The sequence below is a fragment of the Toxotes jaculatrix genome, chromosome 14 (genome assembly GCF_017976425.1).
Source record: "Toxotes jaculatrix isolate fToxJac2 chromosome 14, fToxJac2.pri, whole genome shotgun sequence".
NCBI classification, from domain to species: Eukaryota; Metazoa; Chordata; class Actinopteri; family Toxotidae; genus Toxotes; species Toxotes jaculatrix.
Genome location: NC_054407.1, coordinates 20,555,647 through 20,575,142, shown reverse-complemented (window position 1 = coordinate 20,575,142; position 19,496 = coordinate 20,555,647). Strand labels below are relative to the sequence as shown.

Genomic DNA, 19,496 nt, shown 5'->3' with positions numbered 1-19,496 from the left:
CTGCCAGGATGGAGATACTAACTCGATTTGGCCGACTCAGGCTGCTGAAGCCTCATTTTAGCTTTGGCATAACTACATTTCTGCACAGAGTGAGAACTGTAGATTTTGTGTCTTACAGTAGAGTTGTGCTACAGCAGTAGTCAGGAGTTTGACTGGGGTGGTAGTTCACACATTGTTGGACTGGTCACTCAGTAATAGAGAAGCTTGTGAGTTGTTGGATTGACATGAAAAAAATCCGAACCTATCCTTTAAAACCTCAACAAGAAACTGAGACTGAGAGATTCCATAGGCCCACCGACACCACCCCACCAGACCTCCAGTGCCAGCACACGGTGACATATCAGGCCCCCCCCCCGCTCCACCATGAGCCACCCAGCTCTACCACACTGGCACCATCGCCACCGCCACCCGTCCCCTGACCCACCGCCACCACCATCGCTTCCTGCTGCTACCACATTCACATCTGCATCTCCATGCACATCCTCATGGCCAGCCGCCCTGCCTGCCTCCTTCTCCCTGCACTGTCTGCAGCTGCCCTGCTTCCAGTCAGCCAGGGCCAGGGGAGGGTGCCTGGAAGGGTGCTTAGGAGGGTGCTTGAAAAGGTGCTTGGTATGAATGGAGTAAGTACTAAGGGAGCTATGGCAGTTTCTTCCATTTGGCTTGATTCAGGATTTTTCTTGACACAGTGAATTGCTGCATGATGAAGTTTGGTAAATATTTCTTCCCTTTACAGCTCGGCTACACCGTGCTATCATCTGTATGACTCATTATGACACATAAATGGTGTAGCTGTTATGTTTGCACAACATATCATCACACACACACACACACACACACACACACACACACACACACACACACACACACACACACACACACACACACACACACACACACACACAGTCACACGTGGGATTGGTTACTCCATGGTGTTGCCAAGGAAACGAGCCATAAAAAAATGTGTGCACTGACAAAAATAACCTCTGCTCAGCAAAATAAGAGTCTAAACCAGAGTTGCATGGCGCTGTGCGAGTTGCCTGTGGAAGAACCTCACTGGCTGGCATCCTGCTTTCTGTCCTTGTTTTATTGCAGCTTAGTGTAAGTCAACATGTCAACATATTGTGTACTCCTCCAAAGCAGGTTCATTATCTCTGTGCTGCATGATCAGGCAGACATCTTGGATGTCTTTTCTAATCAGCCAGACTGTCGTATGGAATAAAACAAACAGCTCTTCAGACATTTCTCCCAATCTGCTTCGTAGAGATAATAGACTGAAGCTGCCTCCATGCTCATTCTATCCAATGACCTGTCTCTGCTTTGCTCCTATGCCTGTAGGACTCACTGGTTAGTCTGGGTGAAGCTGGGTGGTTTAGTCAAAGCTAACCACTGTACTAACAACTCACACCTGTTTAAAGCAATAAGGCCTTTGTCCATTTAGTATTGTTGAAGAAAGAAGTTGAACAAAGTTGTAGAGTGTTAGAGTTTTAGATACTGTATGTAAGGAGGCACATTCACAACAGGAAAGAATAAGAGATGTTTTCTCCTAATTATGACTTCTGAATCTTTTCTAGCATTTTGTAACTATAAAATGTTTATCGTGTAATAACAAGATCTGTATCTTGTTATTTTTATATCTATATCTTTTCATGCAATTATGACTTTTGTATCTTGTAATTATGAGAAACTATCTCATCTCAACATGTTTATCTTGTAATAAGAAGATCTGTATTCACTAATTAAGCAATTTTTGTTTTGTAATTATCTCATAAAGAACTGAAAACTTTTCTTGCTCATAGTTATGATGTTACTCTTGTAATAAGGAGATTAGATTGTAATCTTCTAAGTATCTTCTACACAAGTCAAGTAAAATTCAAAGATATGGATTTTGTGGATAGTTTCACATAACTGTGATGCGTCTGTGGTAATTACAACATTTTATCTTGTAATTATCTTGTTGAGAGTTTGAAATATTTTCTTGAAATTATGACTTTTGAATCTCGTGGTAATGGTGAAAAACTTGATGATCATGATCACATGAATTTTGCACACTGTTGATAGTTTTTACCCTCTTTAGTTATGATGTTTTGGTCTTCAGAGCTTCAGACTATCAGGTAAAATTCAAAAATACAGAAACTGTAATTATGAGATCTTTATGAGATAATTATGAGATAGAAGTTTCAAACATATCATATAATAGTTTCTCAGAATCACACGATACATGAGTCAACATTGCAGGAAAACATCCCAATTTTTTTTCCTTTGGTGAATGCTATTCTGTTTTATAGATACTTAAGTTCCTGCTTGCTCAGAAGAATCCTCACTCTTAAAAATATAATGTGGGCACTGCTGCAAAGTGGAGCAGCTAGCATGGTGCTACCGTAAAGCTCGACTGAAGCCTCAGATACCTCCAGTGTATTTCAAATGCTCTAATGTCTGGGGAAAAAAAAAAAACAATGTGCATCATACACAGGCTGAAGATTCAACTTTCTTTAGTTAACTGCTTCTACAACACACACGGCTGTGCACGGGCATGTGTTGAAAACCTTTAGCGTGCTAGCTCTCGCTCTGCAGTTTGCCGTGGTATTTCTCAGCTGTTGGTTTGGACTCATGTATCCCTCATTGCATGCGCTTCATAACAAGTGTTTTGCATTCTTTTCCCCCCCGGTTCCCTCTCTTTGTTCCTCTTTGTGTTCCCGCCAGATGTTTCAGCCCATGATTTTGTTCATCCTCATTCTCGTTCTCTTCTCATCTCTCTCATACGCCGTCATCTTTAAGTTGGTCTTTCTCTTTGCGCTTTTCTTCATACTCTAGTCCGTTTGTTTTTCTCCACACCGTGTAGTCTGTTAGTTAATTTCCCCCCTCTGCTTATATTCTTTACCCATTTTCTGTTTTATTTTTGTTTTCCCCGCCCACTTTCCTTGTCCCCTCACCCTGTTTGTTGTCTTCTGTCTGTTTTGTCCACAATCCACCTCACACATCTCCCTTCCCCCAATATTACCACCACTACTACCTGCACCCCTGCATCCTTGCACCTGTCACCCATCCTCTTGACCCCTCACACCCATTGTCCACACTCGCCCCCTCACCCCTACCGTTCCCCTTCCCCACCCCACGTCACTCACAGTCCGGTCAGAGGGATGAGCTGGAGTGGCGTCTAGGACAGGAGCGAGGCGTGGAGCCCCAGTGCCAGAGCCAGGGTGGGGGCCAGGCCCAGAGCAGGGGAGCCACGGGACTCACTAGGTACCACAGGCCCCTGGCTTTAAGAGCAGAGGTCAGTGCCTCCTCCCTCCTCCATCTCCCCTTCCACCCGTGGGACTGAGTTAAGACTGGCTCCACCGTGAGCCCCACACATGGGCCTTCTGCGTAGAGTCTAAAGCATCGATCTGGGCCACTCTATTTTCACACAACTCCTCCCTCAAACCAAAATCTTATCTTTCTTATCTGTAGAGCAACTAAACTTTTACTTCCCAGGGTGAGCAGCTGTCATATGCAGCTTCACAGAGTGAATGGACACTCCAAGAAACAACCCCAGAACTAACTGAAGCATGTCATTTTCAACATACTAATGCACGCACAGCATTGAGACATACTGATAAACTGAGATGCACCAATCTGACTTTTTGTCTTCCTCTTGATTCCAGCACCTCAGCTCTGGGTATCAACAGTACCAAGCACTGATCTGATACCGGTGCTCTTTTTTTTCTTAATGTCCATTGGGTCATTTTTATCTGAGGTAACATGAGGCCACAGATTGCTTCAGTGCTAAAATCAGTTGTCCACCATGAGGGACTGAATGTAGTTGATAGCAGCAGAAATGCTGAATTTTATAATGATGCCGATAAAGAGGCTGCATTTAATGTGGATCAATCACATTTTGTCAGTAATCGATACAGTAAAAAGACTCGGTGCATCCTTGCTAACAAAAGAATGTGAAGTTGTCTGGTTATGGACAAAACTGAAATTCAAAGAGATTTAGTTTCAGCTTAGAATTAGTGTTCTGGGGTTTTATTTTTGGAGGGTTTGTTTGACTACTGGAAAGCAATAAATGCTCCACAATATCTAAGCAACTGATCACATTTACAGGTACAGGTCAAATGTGAGGAGTTTGACATTTGGAGATCTTCATTTACTGAAGATAGAAAAAAGATGAAAGAGAAAAGAAAAATTACAAATCTGTCTATTTGCACACGTATGTACACGTTTTCCAAAATAAATTCAGAAAAGGGTGATCTGTCATCTCAACCAAAACTCCATGAGTATTTCTAATATAAATGTGTTTCATTGTGAAATATAGGGGATTGGATTTTCCTAAAGTGTTTGTTATAATCAGAAGGCCGCTCAGTCCAGCATGTCTAGTGACACTCCAGCCACAGTCACTTTTTGATGCTGAACACGATTTCACTTCATTCACTCACTCTACCTTCACACTAAATATCCACTCCCACAGCCACTGATGTTTTTTTTTTCCAGCTTTGATTTAGCATTTTCCTCTTGCTTTTGTAATTTGTACCATATGCCCCTGGACATTTTGTGATTGATTTACTTCTTTGAAGAAGAAATTACATTGCACAGCACTTCAGGGTTAAGAGTTTTAACCTGTATTGTACTAATTTGCAAATTTTAGCTTATTTATCAGATTTGTGGTGATATTCTGGTTAGACAGTTTGTTGCCCTCTGTAACAGTGAGACAGCAGCCATGCACAGCTACAGCACACTGACATGACTTGTGCAGCTTATTTGTACATTTTAGGGCCGCAGCTAACAGTTACATGAACATGAATTATTTTGTCTGTAAACTGCAAGAAAAGAGTTTAAAATGCCTGTTAGACAATCTTCATATGTCACAAAGAAAAGCCTAAAATCCTCACATTATAGGAACAGTGAACATTTGACATTTTGCCTAAAAAATGATTTGCTTCTCAAAAATACTTGCAGATTAATCGACTAATCGTTGCAGCTCTTATGCCCTCAGTGTATCACGGCTGTGTCAGCACACAGTGCACTCTGTATTGATGCCCTCTGGCACCGCTTCATCACTACCGGCTGTACTGTCGCGACTCAGCAAATAAAACATGTAAAAAATGCAGCTTACACCACACACTTTAAACTCACACACACAGTGTGTGACATCACAGTGCAACCCGCACACTGAGAAAACTGAAGAACACAATCAAAGAGGCGAGTGGTAACATTGCTGCAGCACACATCAGCTCAGGTCTGATAAACCCTTCACTGACTCGGCTGTTTAATAAACCGGCTGTGTAATCGCAGGACACTGTGATTCATAATCGCTGCCTCATGCTTGTTTTCATAGAGAAGTTGTGCGCTGTTATGTAATGAAGAGTGCTGGCAGCGCTGATGTGACACATAACTATTACAGTTACAGTTATGGCACATTCGTGTGGATTGCTTTTCTGCCGCAGTGTAATCTGTGAGGTGAAATTAATGAATGGGAAAGCAGCTTGGATATGGCAGGATTAGCGCTGCACTGTAGGCCTGTGTGATTTGCATTTGACATTGGGCTGGCAGCGAGGTGATCCAGGGTCAGCACACACTGAACAGCTCAACTTACTGTTGGAGGGTACAGTAAAGGCCCAGCACAGGACAGAGAAAGGAAAGCACATCATAAGCTGCTGCAGTTTCCAAATTGTGAGTCTTAAGAAGTATCATTACATTCAAAACCATGAACATGAGCATCTCATTTCCTTTGGGGCATTTTTTCACCTGTAGTAAAAAAAAAAAAAGAAAGAAATCAAACGTCAATATCATTTTGCTCTTCACAGAGCTCTAAGTCACTGTTCCAATAAACCATAGGTAACTTTTTGGCCATTCAGAAAAAATAGCCGATGACTTTGTTGATGAAATAATTCTATATTTTAGGAAACATGCTTATTCACTCTCTTGTCAGGAGCCAGATGAGAAGATCAATACAACACTCTAAAAACTGAGAGCACCATCGGTCTTCTCATCTAACTCTCAGCAAGACAGTAACTATGAATATTACCCAAAATGTCTATTCCCTTAAGATTTTGATGATGCTAGATGAAGAAATACTTAGTCCAGACTGAAATGTGCAGCATTAAATTATAATCGTTTCCTGGGTTGTTGCAGAGGAAGTTATAATGGATTTCTACTTGTGTGAGAGTCTGATCTCATTTGAGGTTTTTCCGTCCTGCTCTGTGAATTTTTGTTTTGCTGCCGAAAATGAAGAAAACAAACAGAATCAAGTATAATCGTCTCGTACACAAATCCCTGTTTGCGTTTTAGTTAGATTTCAATATGTGATGTGTTTTATCCAAAGTGCTGGTAAAGTAACTGCGTACTGTGCTGTTGTGGGTTCAGCTCCGGGACACGCCTGCCTCTGACATCCAGTTTCGTCTGGATCACGAGCGAAGGCTGAGAGCGGCGACGGAGGAACGGGAGACTGTCGTTTCTCTGCCTCAGGTACAGTAATGCAGTCGGTCACGCCAGGTTTCAGTTTCTTTACATTATGAACATTAACATAAGCCCAGCAGTATCACACTTCAGCGCCTCTGAAGTTCCTAAAGTTTGAACATAATTTTAATTAAGTCTACCACTTGGGAGGGAGGAAAGTTTTGGATTTCAGCTTTAATATTTATACCTGTGTTAGAAAGAAACTGAGATCACACAGTCTCCAACCTGACACATGCGTTTTCCATTTTCCATGACATTTAATTCACGTTTAATGGACCAAACGATCAATCATAATGAAAATATACATATATAATACAATTGACATCATACATTTTCACTAAGAATGTTAAATAATAGTTACCAATAATCCTACACAAAAATGATAAGATACAGCATATCCAGAATAATGGAAATAACCAGGTACATTATTCACACATCACTTATTTAATTGGAACTTGTCCGACAAATCTACCATTTGAAAGTATTAGAATATGTCAGTTAATTAGTTAATTAAAACTTTTGTCCAGTATGTTTCTCAGTTTCTTCCCCTCGATCCATTTCACAGCAGGAAGATGACCTTTTGCGTCTCGAGGCCCAGCGTGGAGCTCTGGAGCTGCAGGGACTTCAGAGTCACGAGGTGCCCTGGGTTCAGGAGAGGGCCATGCTCCAACAGGAAGTTCGCCTTTTCAGACGCAACACCATCATCTTCTACATGAAGCTCAGGTGGATCCTTATGCACTGGAGGCTCAGCCGCAAGGACGACTCCGGAGAGGAGACGGTGAACCCAGAGGTGGGTCGTTTATGCGTTTCCTAATTACATGACTGTGCAATATGTTTCCTTCCACTCACTTTCTATTGTGCACATACTTTAGGTTTTTTAAGGTATTTCTGTTTTCACTGGATCACCTGCGACAGGACAGTCAGGACACATAAGGTCAGATTTAACAGAGGAATGAAGGAAAATAAAAATACTTTTTTTTTTTAAGTTTCAAATTGTTGCAGTTGATTCTGGGGGAGTTGGGTCTGGATTTTTTTATTTTTATTTTCATACATATTTATTTTGAGGGATCGTCAATCAAAAATTAGCAAAATTCTTCCCAAGTTTAAAGGAACTATCACCTCTTGCAGGACTGTTAAATTCGTTTTTAGCTGGGTGTACCTAATAAACTGCCAACTGGGTGCACAATTAAGGTTATGATCCTTAAAAATACAGTTAAACAAAACACAGTTTATGGTACGTTACAGTTCTTAGCCCACTATGCACCAAAGCTGGTCAGGTTATAGTTTCATTAGGGATGAAAGGGTGAGGTGTGTTCTTCTCACCGGGGTGCAGGTACCGCTTCAGGACTGATTGATAGTCTGGTTAACAGGCTGCCCGCCTGATCGAGCGACTCCATTTGTTGTTCTTCTTGTCGATTCAACGGTCGATGCTCCACTTTTTCGTGTCATCTTCTTGGGCTTCTAGGTCGATTCAACCTGTAATTTGTGAGATTCATGTTTTGCTGGTTTTGTTTTCGGGGATGTTCGGATGATGAGCATTCACAGCTCCACGCTGCACTTCCTCAGAGATCACAGAACACTTGTGATGTGAGGTCTTTTACTCTGAGTTTTCTGTTGATGGAGACTCAGTTTCTGTAATTATTGATCTTTTTTTGTATGTGCTGTAAATCACTGCTCACACTGTCCACCCAGTTCCTTCTCTTTAATCTAAACAAACTACTTTTCATTGTCATAAACACATTAATTTGCTTTATGTAATGTTTATCACTGAGACTAGAAAATTTACCCACTTTCTTAGGCCGCAGACTATATTTTATCTTGAATCGTGTACCTTTTATGTAATTCTATGGCGTAGTCTCATCTGAATTTAATATCTCTTGATTCTGTCCTGACTCATCAGTTTATTCATGCAGCATCTTGTGAGGAAACTTAATTTGCGCCTGCAGATGGTGCAGCAGTGAGGAGTCCACGTGTACCTCGCTGGTTCTTTACCACACGTCCTTGACTTGACATTGCTCACATTTAGAAAGCCTTTAAATGATGCAGATAACTAGTTAATGAAGTAATGCAAAGAATGACAGAAAGAATACGTATATATAATACAATATATGTAGGTATTAGCTCACTGATGGGTAAAAGACTCCTTCACTGTGTTTCTCTGCCTTTTTCCCATTGAATGCTGGGATAGGCCCAGGTACTGTGAGCCTGAATCAGAATGTGTTGGTACAGACAAAAACGAGTGCATGATTTAAAACACAGCTTTTCATGGCTGTATCATCTGTTCCAGTTTGAGAAGTTGGAGGGCATCCCAGACTTGGGAGTGATAATGGAGCAGGCGGAGGGGGAGTCAGGTCGAGACGACAGACTGTGTTTACCACAAACTCCAGGGGACGTCCCAGATCCCAGACCCATCATCCCTCTGCCGTCACCTGATCAACACCTGCAGCATCAAAGACAGGTACCCAATTATTTACACTGTCGTCACTGATCTTTGGGTGAAAGAAAATGTAGCTGAACTTTCTGTCACTTCTCTTTGTTGGAGAACGGTGAAATAGATTTTTGACGATAAACTGAACGCAGTAAAGCTTTTCGTTCAGCCACACTGAGATCTATAAGTCTTCAGGGATATCGATTCATATTAACCTGAGCTCATGGTGAAAACTAAATAACAGGCTGCATATCATTCTGCAAAACCTGCACACAGCTCTCCAGCAGTTTGAAATCAGCTCCTAATTTGGGGGATGGAATCTCAGTCACTGCTTTAACAAGTTGGATATTTTCAAGCAAACATCTGACTCCATCAAAAATTCCATATTAATTTCCATTTTTTCTCTAACCGTAGTTTTATGGCAGGTTAAACCGTTAAAGTTTTTTTCCATCATTAAGCTTTATTGTCATCTTACAGGTCAGGATTGTATAATTTAATACTGTTGCAGCCCCTCCGCACAACTCATAAAGAAAATGTATCAATAAACAAAAACTTATATTAAAATCGAATTTTAATAAAATGAGTAAAATGCAATAGAAACACTTCAGTGATACGAGCAAGGAAGAATTCTACATTTACTAAAGAAAACATACAGTTATATACACACACATAATGAACAGTGTAACTGTAAGGTTGTAGTGCAGAGTCATTAGGCAGAAAATAATTTATATTTTCTCTAGTAACTGATGTATGTAGGGCGTTTGGACATCTACTGTAACTACGCCTTTAATTATTTCTCTCGTTCATTTTCATCGTACACAAATGAATGTTTGGCAGGAGTTCATTAGAGCTGTTTGGCATGGTATGCAGATGAGAATTTTGACCCAGATAACTATTTAGACTAGGGGCAGTAATTATTTTGAGTACACCCGGTTCCAGGCTTATTGTTCAAAGAAAAATACAAACTCTCAGTTACATTGGAAGGAGACAGAAGGGTCTGAGTTTTTTTAGGCTGTTGAGTGTTTCTACCCAGGTGTAATGTCTGCTGAGATCTGATTTCGATACCTTTGTCGTCCACTTTGCTTTCTGTTAAAGTAAAGAAAGTATGTAAGCATTTTGGATGGGATACATTATTAAGAAACCCTAAGTGCTCTACTTTGTCTTGTGTTTTGATTTTTCCACAACATCATAAAAACGGTTTGTACAGTGATCTAATGGCTTTACTCTGTGAGCACTTTTTAAAATTTTAACAAGCACGCCCAGTAGACTATATTAAGCTTTATGCATGAGAGCAGAAATGCAGACTTGCTTTAGTAAGCATTTGCACACACGGCTACTACAGCAGAGCAGAGCAAGCACAGATGATAATTCCTGCAGCCGGAGTCAGATAATAGTATGTTAAGTCCTAAAAAAAAAAAAAAAAGTCATTGAAAGTTTTCAGTGAAGACTTGAAAATAATTTAGGGATTCGTTCATCCCCTGTACTGCCAGTGGCTGCTCACCACAGTTGTAAAGCGTGGTGATCTGAGTTGCTGTCTGTATTACTGTCTATCTACTGTCAACTCAAACCGGTCTGCCTCACTGTCTTTATATTTAGTGATACTACAGTTCCTCTTGGTGCCTCCGTGTTTTTCAAATTCCTACAAAAGGGTTTACACACCCACATGATATTCAATAGCTCCTTTTATTCAGTTTAAATGATCAGGTTCCACTTTACTCGCTGGTGAATTTAAACCAGTTGATTCGGATGTGCGAACCCTTTTTGTGCATCCCAGCAACATGGATGTGAATATTAAAGGTTTCAGAATATTCAAAAACGTGGCTTTGCAGTTGTGTTAGGAGCAAGGACATTCGACATGTTTGTTAGACCACACAAGACATTTTGTTGAGGAACACTGAATGTAAACATATCAGTTTCTTCACAGAGATGTAGGCTAGCTACCAAGCACTCTCTACCTCCAAGTATATTCCTTTTAAAAGAGAGCTCAGTCTTTTGGGATTTTTTTTTCCAAGTATATTTTCAGGTAGGAATCTATGAAATGTAAAATGTCTAGTGGTCATATGATGTTTCTCCAGATACACAGCAGACAAACTTTAAAAGAATAATAAGGCAAGTCATATCTGCCTTGTTAAAAAAAAAAAAAAAACTTGTAAGTTCCCCCTCTTTCCTGAAAATACTAGACTGATGTGCACTGGCCTTTTAGCACCTGAGCTCATATCGTGTTCTCAGCTGAGGCTGGCAGAGTTGGCAGCGCTGTAGTGATGCCTCGAGGTGATGTTTTACTCACAGACTCCTTTGTGCTTCACTGCCTCCTGCCAAGACCTGAGGACTCTGCACAGCAGGACCACCAGAGGCGAACACACCTCTCTGAAGCAGACACTTCAGGGAAAACATGCTGTTCTCTTTCTCTCTGTACCTCTGGATGTCACTGCTCTTAGAGCCTCCGGCCTTATGAATCCAAATCCAGACCTTAGATGTAACAGTTTACACTTTCTTAAACCCCGTGTCATAATTGGACTGAAATAAATTACTATAAATTACTAAATTACTATTAATTGTAGATGTCCAGCAGGTTTTTGTTGCAGATTTACAGCATTACTCAGATGTTCCTGAGGGATTTCAGTTGATCAGTTTGTAGGATTTTTGAGTGTAATCTTATATTTACAACCTTCCATATGTGTGTATTTTCTTCTGGGCCAGGAGGAGCTGAGGAGGAATAGATGGGAAAGGACAAACAGAGCAGGAGACAGATGGGAAACAGGATGAAGTCAAATTGATTTATAAAGCACTTACAAAGCAGGTTCATACCAAAGTGCTTTAAAGAAAACAAATGACACATACAGATTAACTAAAGACGAGCTCATCACAAATTTCAAGATAAGGAGAGAAGTTGCTGAACACGCTGCGTGTCTTAAGCGTGTTGATTAACCTTCCCTACATGTGTGTTTTTGCTGATTCTTTTGTCTGAATCCTCTCTGTGCAGTTTGGGGAGAACCGTCGGGTGCTGCAGGCCCTGCGGACGCTGCTGGAGGAGTTTCGGGAGGAGCTGCGGGAGGAGGAGACGCGACGATGGCAACTGCAGCAGTCCTATGCCAATGACAAAGCCGCCTGGGAGGTCAAGTGGGCAGAGATGAAGTGCCAGGTTGCCCAGGTACAGATGGCATCTCAGCGCCCACCTTTAAAGGGACAGGACACAATCTGGTGCAGAAAACTAGTGGTGCATTCGATAAGCAGCAAGGCGACAGTAAACACATTGCCTCCACCACGGATGAAATCACACCAACAACAAGTCAAAACCTGTAATTTTAGCTCCCCCCTTGGGCCAATCAGCGTCATTTTGTAAATGTAATAATAAGATGAATAATAGCTCGAAGTTGTTACTCATGTGTCAAACAAATGGACAGAATTCAATTCATAGTTGCTGCTCAACCATTAAATTGAAAGAACATCATCCAAGAAAATAACGATGAATCACTTCCTTGGCATTATATCATGGGTAAATTCTGTCATTGCGCAAACTAATTAATTCAGCATTGTGCCCAAGTTTTGATCATCTAAGCAGCTGTTTAAGTGCTCTCTTATTTTCCTAGTGGGAATGTAAATACTTCTGAGATTATGAACAAACTATCTTCATCTCAGCTCATTCAAACATATGAAAGCTGCTGCCACTCATTTTGCACAGAGCCTGCTGTCGCTGGTTTTGTGAATATCAAACATATCCAGATTTGCAATTATAGTTAAAGCCTCCGAGATTACAGCTGTTGACCATTTCTCCCCTGAAACAGCATTTACAACATCATGGGGCAGTAAAACTCTACACAGACACTAAAACTCTACACAGACACCCAAAATACCAAAACTACCGGGCTCTTTGGTTTGGTTTGTGTTCGAGTTTCACAGCAGACAAAAAGATCAGTGCTAAGTTTGCAATGAGAGGAAGTGAATGAAACCTACAGTATCAGAGCAGCGTCTCCTCTGGGCTTCATCCGATAAAAAAAGAAAGGCTTTGGGAACCAATAAAGAGGTCTGAGGTTTAGGAGGAAGATTATCGTTTTAACTCTCGTGCTTTTAATCAGTAGAGTTTTTACATGTTTCATATCCATCCACAGAGCAGGGGTCGCTCAGGGCCTCAGTGAGAACTAATTTACTCAGTTTCTTCTGATAAAACCACGTTGAGTCCTTTTCTCGCTCCACTGTGCTTCGTTTTGATTAAGAAATACGCCTCAGACTTGCTGTTTTGTTTTGGGTTTTTTTAAAATCCATTATTATTACACAGCCCGGTAGAGCAGAGCAGAATTGGGAATTACCCTCACCTGTGTATTTGTGTGTAGATGTAAGTAGTGATTTTTTTTTTAATATCACTGTTAACAGATATTAATATCACTGCTCAGGCTGCCTCATGTTTCATGCTCCGGTTTGGGAACTGTCTATATTTATAATGTCGTACATGTTGGCTCTCAGCATTCAGTCAGCAGCTATTACCGTACATGTCAGCCTCTCCAGTGTGTAATCAGACAGTTTTAGAACCCAATGAAAAAAGACGAGGCAAACATTTGTGAATGGGAGTTATGTAAGCTGATGTTTGAAGGCAGCCTCGACTTGCTCTTCACACAGCTTCTATTCTGCAGACTCTGGTTTGTACCATGTTGTGCTGTGGGATGAAAGCCCGTCTGAAGATTACAGAGCTCAGTTCTTTCTGGAAAAGAGAAGCTTCCCTCGTGTCGTTCTGCAGCTTTTAAGATTTCAACTGACTCTTTGGCCGCTACTGTTTGGTTTGACAAAGAAATTTGGGAGGACAGCCCTCGCTCGAGTTATTACTGTTACTACAGGATATTCATTTTGAATAAACTTAGTGATCATCAGCTCTTACTTTCATATACTTTGATAATTTGTGGTGTGAGGAGGTTGAATGTAACGCGCTGTGGCTTTAGTCCACAACTTTTCAGTCGTTACTGTAGTTTGTTCAGATATTTATTTATCATTTGTGGGTGTGCGAGAACTTGGTTTCACTTCTGCATTCATTTTTTAAATCATTGTTCTGTTTTATTGAACTCCAAAATGGTAAAGATTCAAAAAATAAAAGAGCAAAAGAGCAAAAGATGTACACATACACTACCGTTTGGATTTTGACAAAATGTTGTGAAATGATGCTTTACTTTGATCATCACTTCAAAAACACATTGATCCATTGGTGGTGAAGCCAAAAACAGATCCAAACAAATTTGATTGAGGCTGTTTTTATCATCTGCAAAATCCAAAGACTTGCAAAAAGACAATGCAAAAAGTTTTCATAGTATTTCCAGTGAAAACTGTTTTGTAATTTTGGTGAACTGACCCTTTAAGTTTAACCTTTTTCGCATATACTGGTACAGATTATACCTCTTCGTAATATACTGTACAGGTTTAATAATGACTGATCAACTCTACGTCCGTGTGTCTTTGCTCTGTGACCAGTTGGAGGAGGAGACACAAGGCAAGGTGCGAGGTGAAGCACAGGGAGATGAAGGGGAACCAGTCGGAGACCCCGAGTGGGCCTTGAAGCAGGAGCGTGAGGAGCACCGGCGCCTGCTGGCCGAGAGCCACAGCACCTCCTTGGACCTCCGCTGGAAGCTGCAGCACGGAGAGAAGAGGTGGAGCCGCGAGAGAGCAGAGCTGCTGGAGCGCTTCGACCGGGAGCGACAGGAGTGGGACGGCAGCATGAGAGAGCTCCACCGAAAGATGGAGAGGGTAAGGAAAGGATGATGAGGAAAAGAGAGGTGAAGAAAAAAGGGTTGATCTAGTAGCTATTTTCACAAAACCTTCCTCAGGTATCATGGCATTGCATACGTATCCGACTTATTCCAACTTATCACACATCTGTTTCTAAGATTAAGAGTTTTCAGTCAATGTGGACAAGTGCTCAGAAAAAAATGGAAATTTGTGCACTGACAATTCCTTAACAACTAAACAATTCCATTTAGTGAGGAGGATTGCATCGTGTAATACGATCAAAAGCTCTGGAACATCTACTAATTGGACTTTGCACTGAGACTGTTTTGTTAACCGCTGTTTCCAAGGGCAAGAATGAACTTTGATTCACAAAAACTGTGGTTAATTGATCAATCGTTTGCCATTTATCAAGCAATAATACCAAACATTTTCTGAGTTCAGCAGAGAGAAATAAAGATGGAGAGAGATGACTGATTATGGTGAACTATTCTAAACTATTTTCCCATTTTATATACAAACCATGAATCATTAAATCAGAAAGATATTCAACAAAAAAATGGATCATAAAAATGATCATCTGCAGCCGTAAAACCAATTTTAACTGGACGCATTTTTCACAAACTTTACGGATCAAACTAGAAAAACACATCACAACTTAAACATCCGAAGCCGCTGCTTGTTAAGCTTTGTCTGTGTGTTTGTGTGTTTTCGAATAGATGTGAGAGAGAAGCAGTGAAGAAGCACCCAGGGCGATTATCTTCTCTGTTGTTTGGTACTTTAGAATTGTCAAGGCAAGATACAATAAATACTGAGGACTACTGAATAATTAATGTCCTCTGTGAGCTTTAATTAGATGAACTGCAGCGTCTCCCCTCGTTTGAGTCTGAAGCTCAGGGCAGGAAGTGGGAACATGCACTGGTTAATATGATAGGAGTGTGAGAGTATTAACATATAAGGCAGGAACGGGAATAATAATAATAGGAACTCTCTCTGGATACAGCTCACGTTTACCAGCTCAGAAAAAAATAAAAACTGCTGATGCACCGCTGAATGGAGACACAGAGCAGGAAGCAGAGATGCATTATTCAGCGATGTTGCAGCAAACTATAAAGCACAGGTCACTGACTGAGCTGCTCAGAGTGGCAGGGTGAAAGTGAATGAGTAATGTGGTCGCACTCCTTTAACCTTGAACCTGGAGCAAGGAGCCTAACCCCGAATGTTGAAGGTGGTATATGCAAACTCTGATTAAAACACATCCGTCACAGCAGTGTTTTAAACCCCAGTCTGTGCTGATTTCATCCACTGGTAGACAGCATTAAATTCTCTGACTGATCACTTCCTCCGTGTTATTCTTAATGCAGATGCAGCGAGAGCTGAACACCCGTCGAGGCGAGGGCATCGACATCAGAGAAGGCAGTTCGGGCCACAGAGGCCTGTTCTCTCCTCAGGACAGTCCCTGCAACGCCCCCCGGTCGCCTCGCTCCCCACGATCCCCCTGTACGTCCACCCCCGTCCTGGTCCCCCCCACGCGCTCCCACTCTGACTCTGAGGTCATGCTGGAGGAACAGGGGGCCGCAATGAGGCTGAAAGGTCCGACGGAGAACCTCTTCCTGGACGCGTTGTCTCTGGACCCCCTCAGCGGCCTGGAGGTCCCTCCTCCCTCCAGACTGGAGAGCGAGAAGAGGTTCCCCTGCATGAAGGAGGTAACGTCAAAGTCTAAATAATAAAAACCCTAACCCGTCCTGACATAAGTGGACATTCACTCAATTAATTATTATTATTAATTATTTTTTTACAGAAGCTGCTGCACATAAATGATTTTGCACTGAAAAACTAAAACTAATGTATCTGTGTTTCAGGCCCTGAATGAGATTTCGGAGAGAGAGGGTGATCCGGCGTACCCAGAGGAGGAGATGAGCGGTGGGAGTCTGCTCAGGTAACCTGCGTGAAAAAGACTCTTTTAACTGAAAGGTTATTCTTTAAAAGCTGCTGAATTTTAATAGATGTCACCAGTAAATACATCACCAAGAACTGATGTGACTGGTTGCAGATCTTCCAGCCTCCTGTTACATATTTGTTGCTCATAGATACTCATCGATCCTCTGGGAAATCGGCTGTTGATTCTATTAAGTGTTACTCACTGTTTGGACAGTAAGTTTCCCCCCGGTGATTTTTTTGTTTTTTTTGGGGCGTGAAAGTTTCTCTTATGGCGAGGAAGTGATCCAGCTCACTACGCTGCTAAATAATTCAGACAGCTTTAAAAACACTGAAAGGCAATGAGATGCTTTTCAAAAAAAAAAAAAGTGGGGGTATAAAGGAGATGAGGTCATGACTGAGTCGTAATGTTTGTTGTTATGTTTGGTTTCAGTGTCAGTTCATTTTAATGATTGTGTGTTTTGTGTGTCTGTGTGTGTTCATGCGTGATCTCTCCAGAGCCAAGTCAGTTTGCTCCATGAGTGACTTCCAGAGGTTAATGGACAGCTCGCCGTTCCTCCCCGACAAAAATCGCCACGGGGATCGGGGCCAAGATGACGCCACTCCGCCTCTGTCCCCAGACGACCTCAAGTACATTGAAGAGTTCAACAATAAGGGCTGGGACTTCCCATCGTCCAGCTCTGGCCCGGGTCCCGCTCGGGAGGTGTGGACAGAAAAAACCTCCGAGGCCCGGGGAGGGGAGCCCGTTCCTGATCCATTCCAGCCAGCCTCCTGGTTCCTCACCACCAGCGCCACATTGACCACCAGCACCCTGAGCAGCCCTGAGCACTGCCACAAGTCCCCGCTGAGGGGCAACGGAGCAGGGGCGGCAGGGGTGGGAGTGGAGCACTATGGGGTGCACCTCCTCCACAGCCCAACCAGACCTGGGGCAGCTGAGCGCCCCACTGTCCAAGACCCGGACTTTCTGTACGCCAAGGGGACCAAAGCTAGGGGTGGAGGAGAGGCTGGGATGGGAGCCAGCGGGCCAGATGAGGTGTTTGGCGGTGGGAGGTGGCCGTGTGGGCTTCTGGAGGGTGGGGGGCTGAGGACTTCTCCTAGTCAATCTCCTATCTGCCCCACAGTAGGCTACACCTCCTCTCTGGAGCTTCAGCTCTCCAGAAACTTGAGTGACGACATGAAGGAGGTGGCCATCTCTGTGAGAAACGCCATCCGCTCTCCACCAGGTCCCGTCGTCCGGGACACTGCCTGCCAGACCAACGGATTCACCACGCGAGGCACTCAGACCACCCAGACCATCAGTGTGGGTCTGCAGACGGATTTGCTGAGGAACCTGACCAGCAGCCCCCACCGCTGCCTCACCCCAAAAGGTGGCAGCACACCCATCTCTTCCCCGTCACGCAGCCTGAGGAAGGTTCAGTACTCTCCTGTGGTCCAGAGCAAGTTTGAACGACCCTGCTGCTCGCCAAAGTATGGCTCACCCAAACTTCAGCGCAAACTGTCTACGTCCAATAAGACCGAGCTGCCCACTACCAGCCGCGCCCCTACCCCCACCACACCCCAGAAGGGCAACAATGAGTCAGCATGGGCCCGCTCCACCACCACTCGCGACAGCCCCGTCCACACCACCATCAATGACGGCCTCTCCAGCCTCTTCAACATCATCGACCACACCCCCGTGGTCTATGACTCCATGCAGAAGTTCAACAAGTCCCCCAGTCGCTCTCGCCCCACCCCGCCCTCCACCACTGAGCCCAGCCCTGCTCACGGGGCTCTCGCCACGGACCCCAGAAATGTGCAGGAGTGCTTGCGGACTGCCCGAGGGCGCTCGCCCAGCCCCGTGCAGCTGATAGTGGAGACGCAGGGGGACAAAAATCCAGAGGTGGTGAGCATACGGCAGGACCTGTCGGCCCCGCCAGGCTACACGCTGGCTGAAAACACAGCCCGCATCCTCAATAAGAAGCTGCAGGAGCAGAACTTTAGAGAGGAGAGGAGGCTGCAGGCTGGAGGACAGAGCAGCCACAGCAGAGACAGCAGCAGGCAGGCCGAGTCAGACAGGGGACAGTCTGGATGTATGGAGGTAAATATACAGACGCACTGGATTAATCGCTTCATCATTCATTTGATCTGGGGCCCATGTTTTATGACACAATGATATTTATGACTTTGCCTCGGATTTTCCTTCTAATGGCTGACAACAAACTTTATAGGATGTTTGATCAAAAAAAAGAAAAGCTAAACAAGAAATCAGCTGCATTATATTGTGCACGCTCACTAAAATGTTCATGCTTTTTTCTCAGATCGAAAGCACTGACTGATGCAATGGTAATGTTAAAATACTTAACCCTCCTCAGTAATACTGAACCTTCCTTCAGTTCTGTACGAGACTCTTAAAGGTTTCTTCTTCTTCTTCTGTATCTTCCTCTTTGCTGTAGTGACTTCCTTGTAGCTTGGCTTCTATTTCTGTGCTTTAGTTCTCACCACAGGCCCGACCGAATCATGATTCATTAAAATAACTGCTGAAGTGAAATTAATGATCCCACAGTTATGATATAAGTGGAATCGCAGTTACAAAGTCGCATAATTAATCACTATCAGCGCCCTCTATTTCATTGTTCAACCAGAATTTTCAGTGGGTCCTGCTTTTGGAGGGATTTGATGTTCCCTTTACAAAGATAATCCTAGAAAAGCGCTAATTTTACTTGATGAAATCAGCGCTCTGACTCTGTCGGTCGGGCCCTTTCGACCACCCATTCAGCTGACCTGTGGGAAAAATAAATCAGAGATCCGTCCAGCCATCTTTCTGGTCATGTTTAAATGATGGAACAGAAAGAAAAAATGCATTCAGCACACTGTATGTACTGGCACACCTCTTTGGCCCGCCGTAGAAAGATTAAAACTTCATAAAAGTAGGTCATGCAGTATTAAAGCTGCACATTAAAACAATATACCCCAGACAAACTGTATTTTTTAAAGCCACTACATGTACAGT

The 19,496-nt window shown here is 42.9% G+C and overlaps 1 protein-coding gene across 2 annotated transcripts in view; it reads left to right on the top strand.

Moving 5' to 3' along the window:
* LOC121193564 (microtubule cross-linking factor 1) overlaps positions 1-19,496 on the top strand; it is a 55,886-nt gene that overhangs the window by 28,895 nt on the left and 7,495 nt on the right. The window contains exons 6-15 of one of the 2 annotated variants that reach the window (XM_041055927.1): positions 3,125-3,271; positions 6,343-6,444; positions 7,001-7,225; positions 8,723-8,893; positions 11,847-12,014; positions 14,318-14,590; positions 15,934-16,275; positions 16,432-16,508; positions 17,006-18,584; positions 18,805-18,829. In XM_041055927.1, coding sequence (XP_040911861.1) covers positions 3,125-3,271; positions 6,343-6,444; positions 7,001-7,225; positions 8,723-8,893; positions 11,847-12,014; positions 14,318-14,590; positions 15,934-16,275; positions 16,432-16,508; positions 17,006-18,584; positions 18,805-18,822 — 3,102 coding nt within the window. In that variant the 3' untranslated portion in view covers positions 18,823-18,829. The remainder of the gene's footprint in view (positions 1-3,124; positions 3,272-6,342; positions 6,445-7,000; positions 7,226-8,722; positions 8,894-11,846; positions 12,015-14,317; positions 14,591-15,933; positions 16,276-16,431; positions 16,509-17,005; positions 18,585-18,804; positions 18,830-19,496) is intronic. The other variant, XM_041055926.1, reaches the window with a different exon arrangement.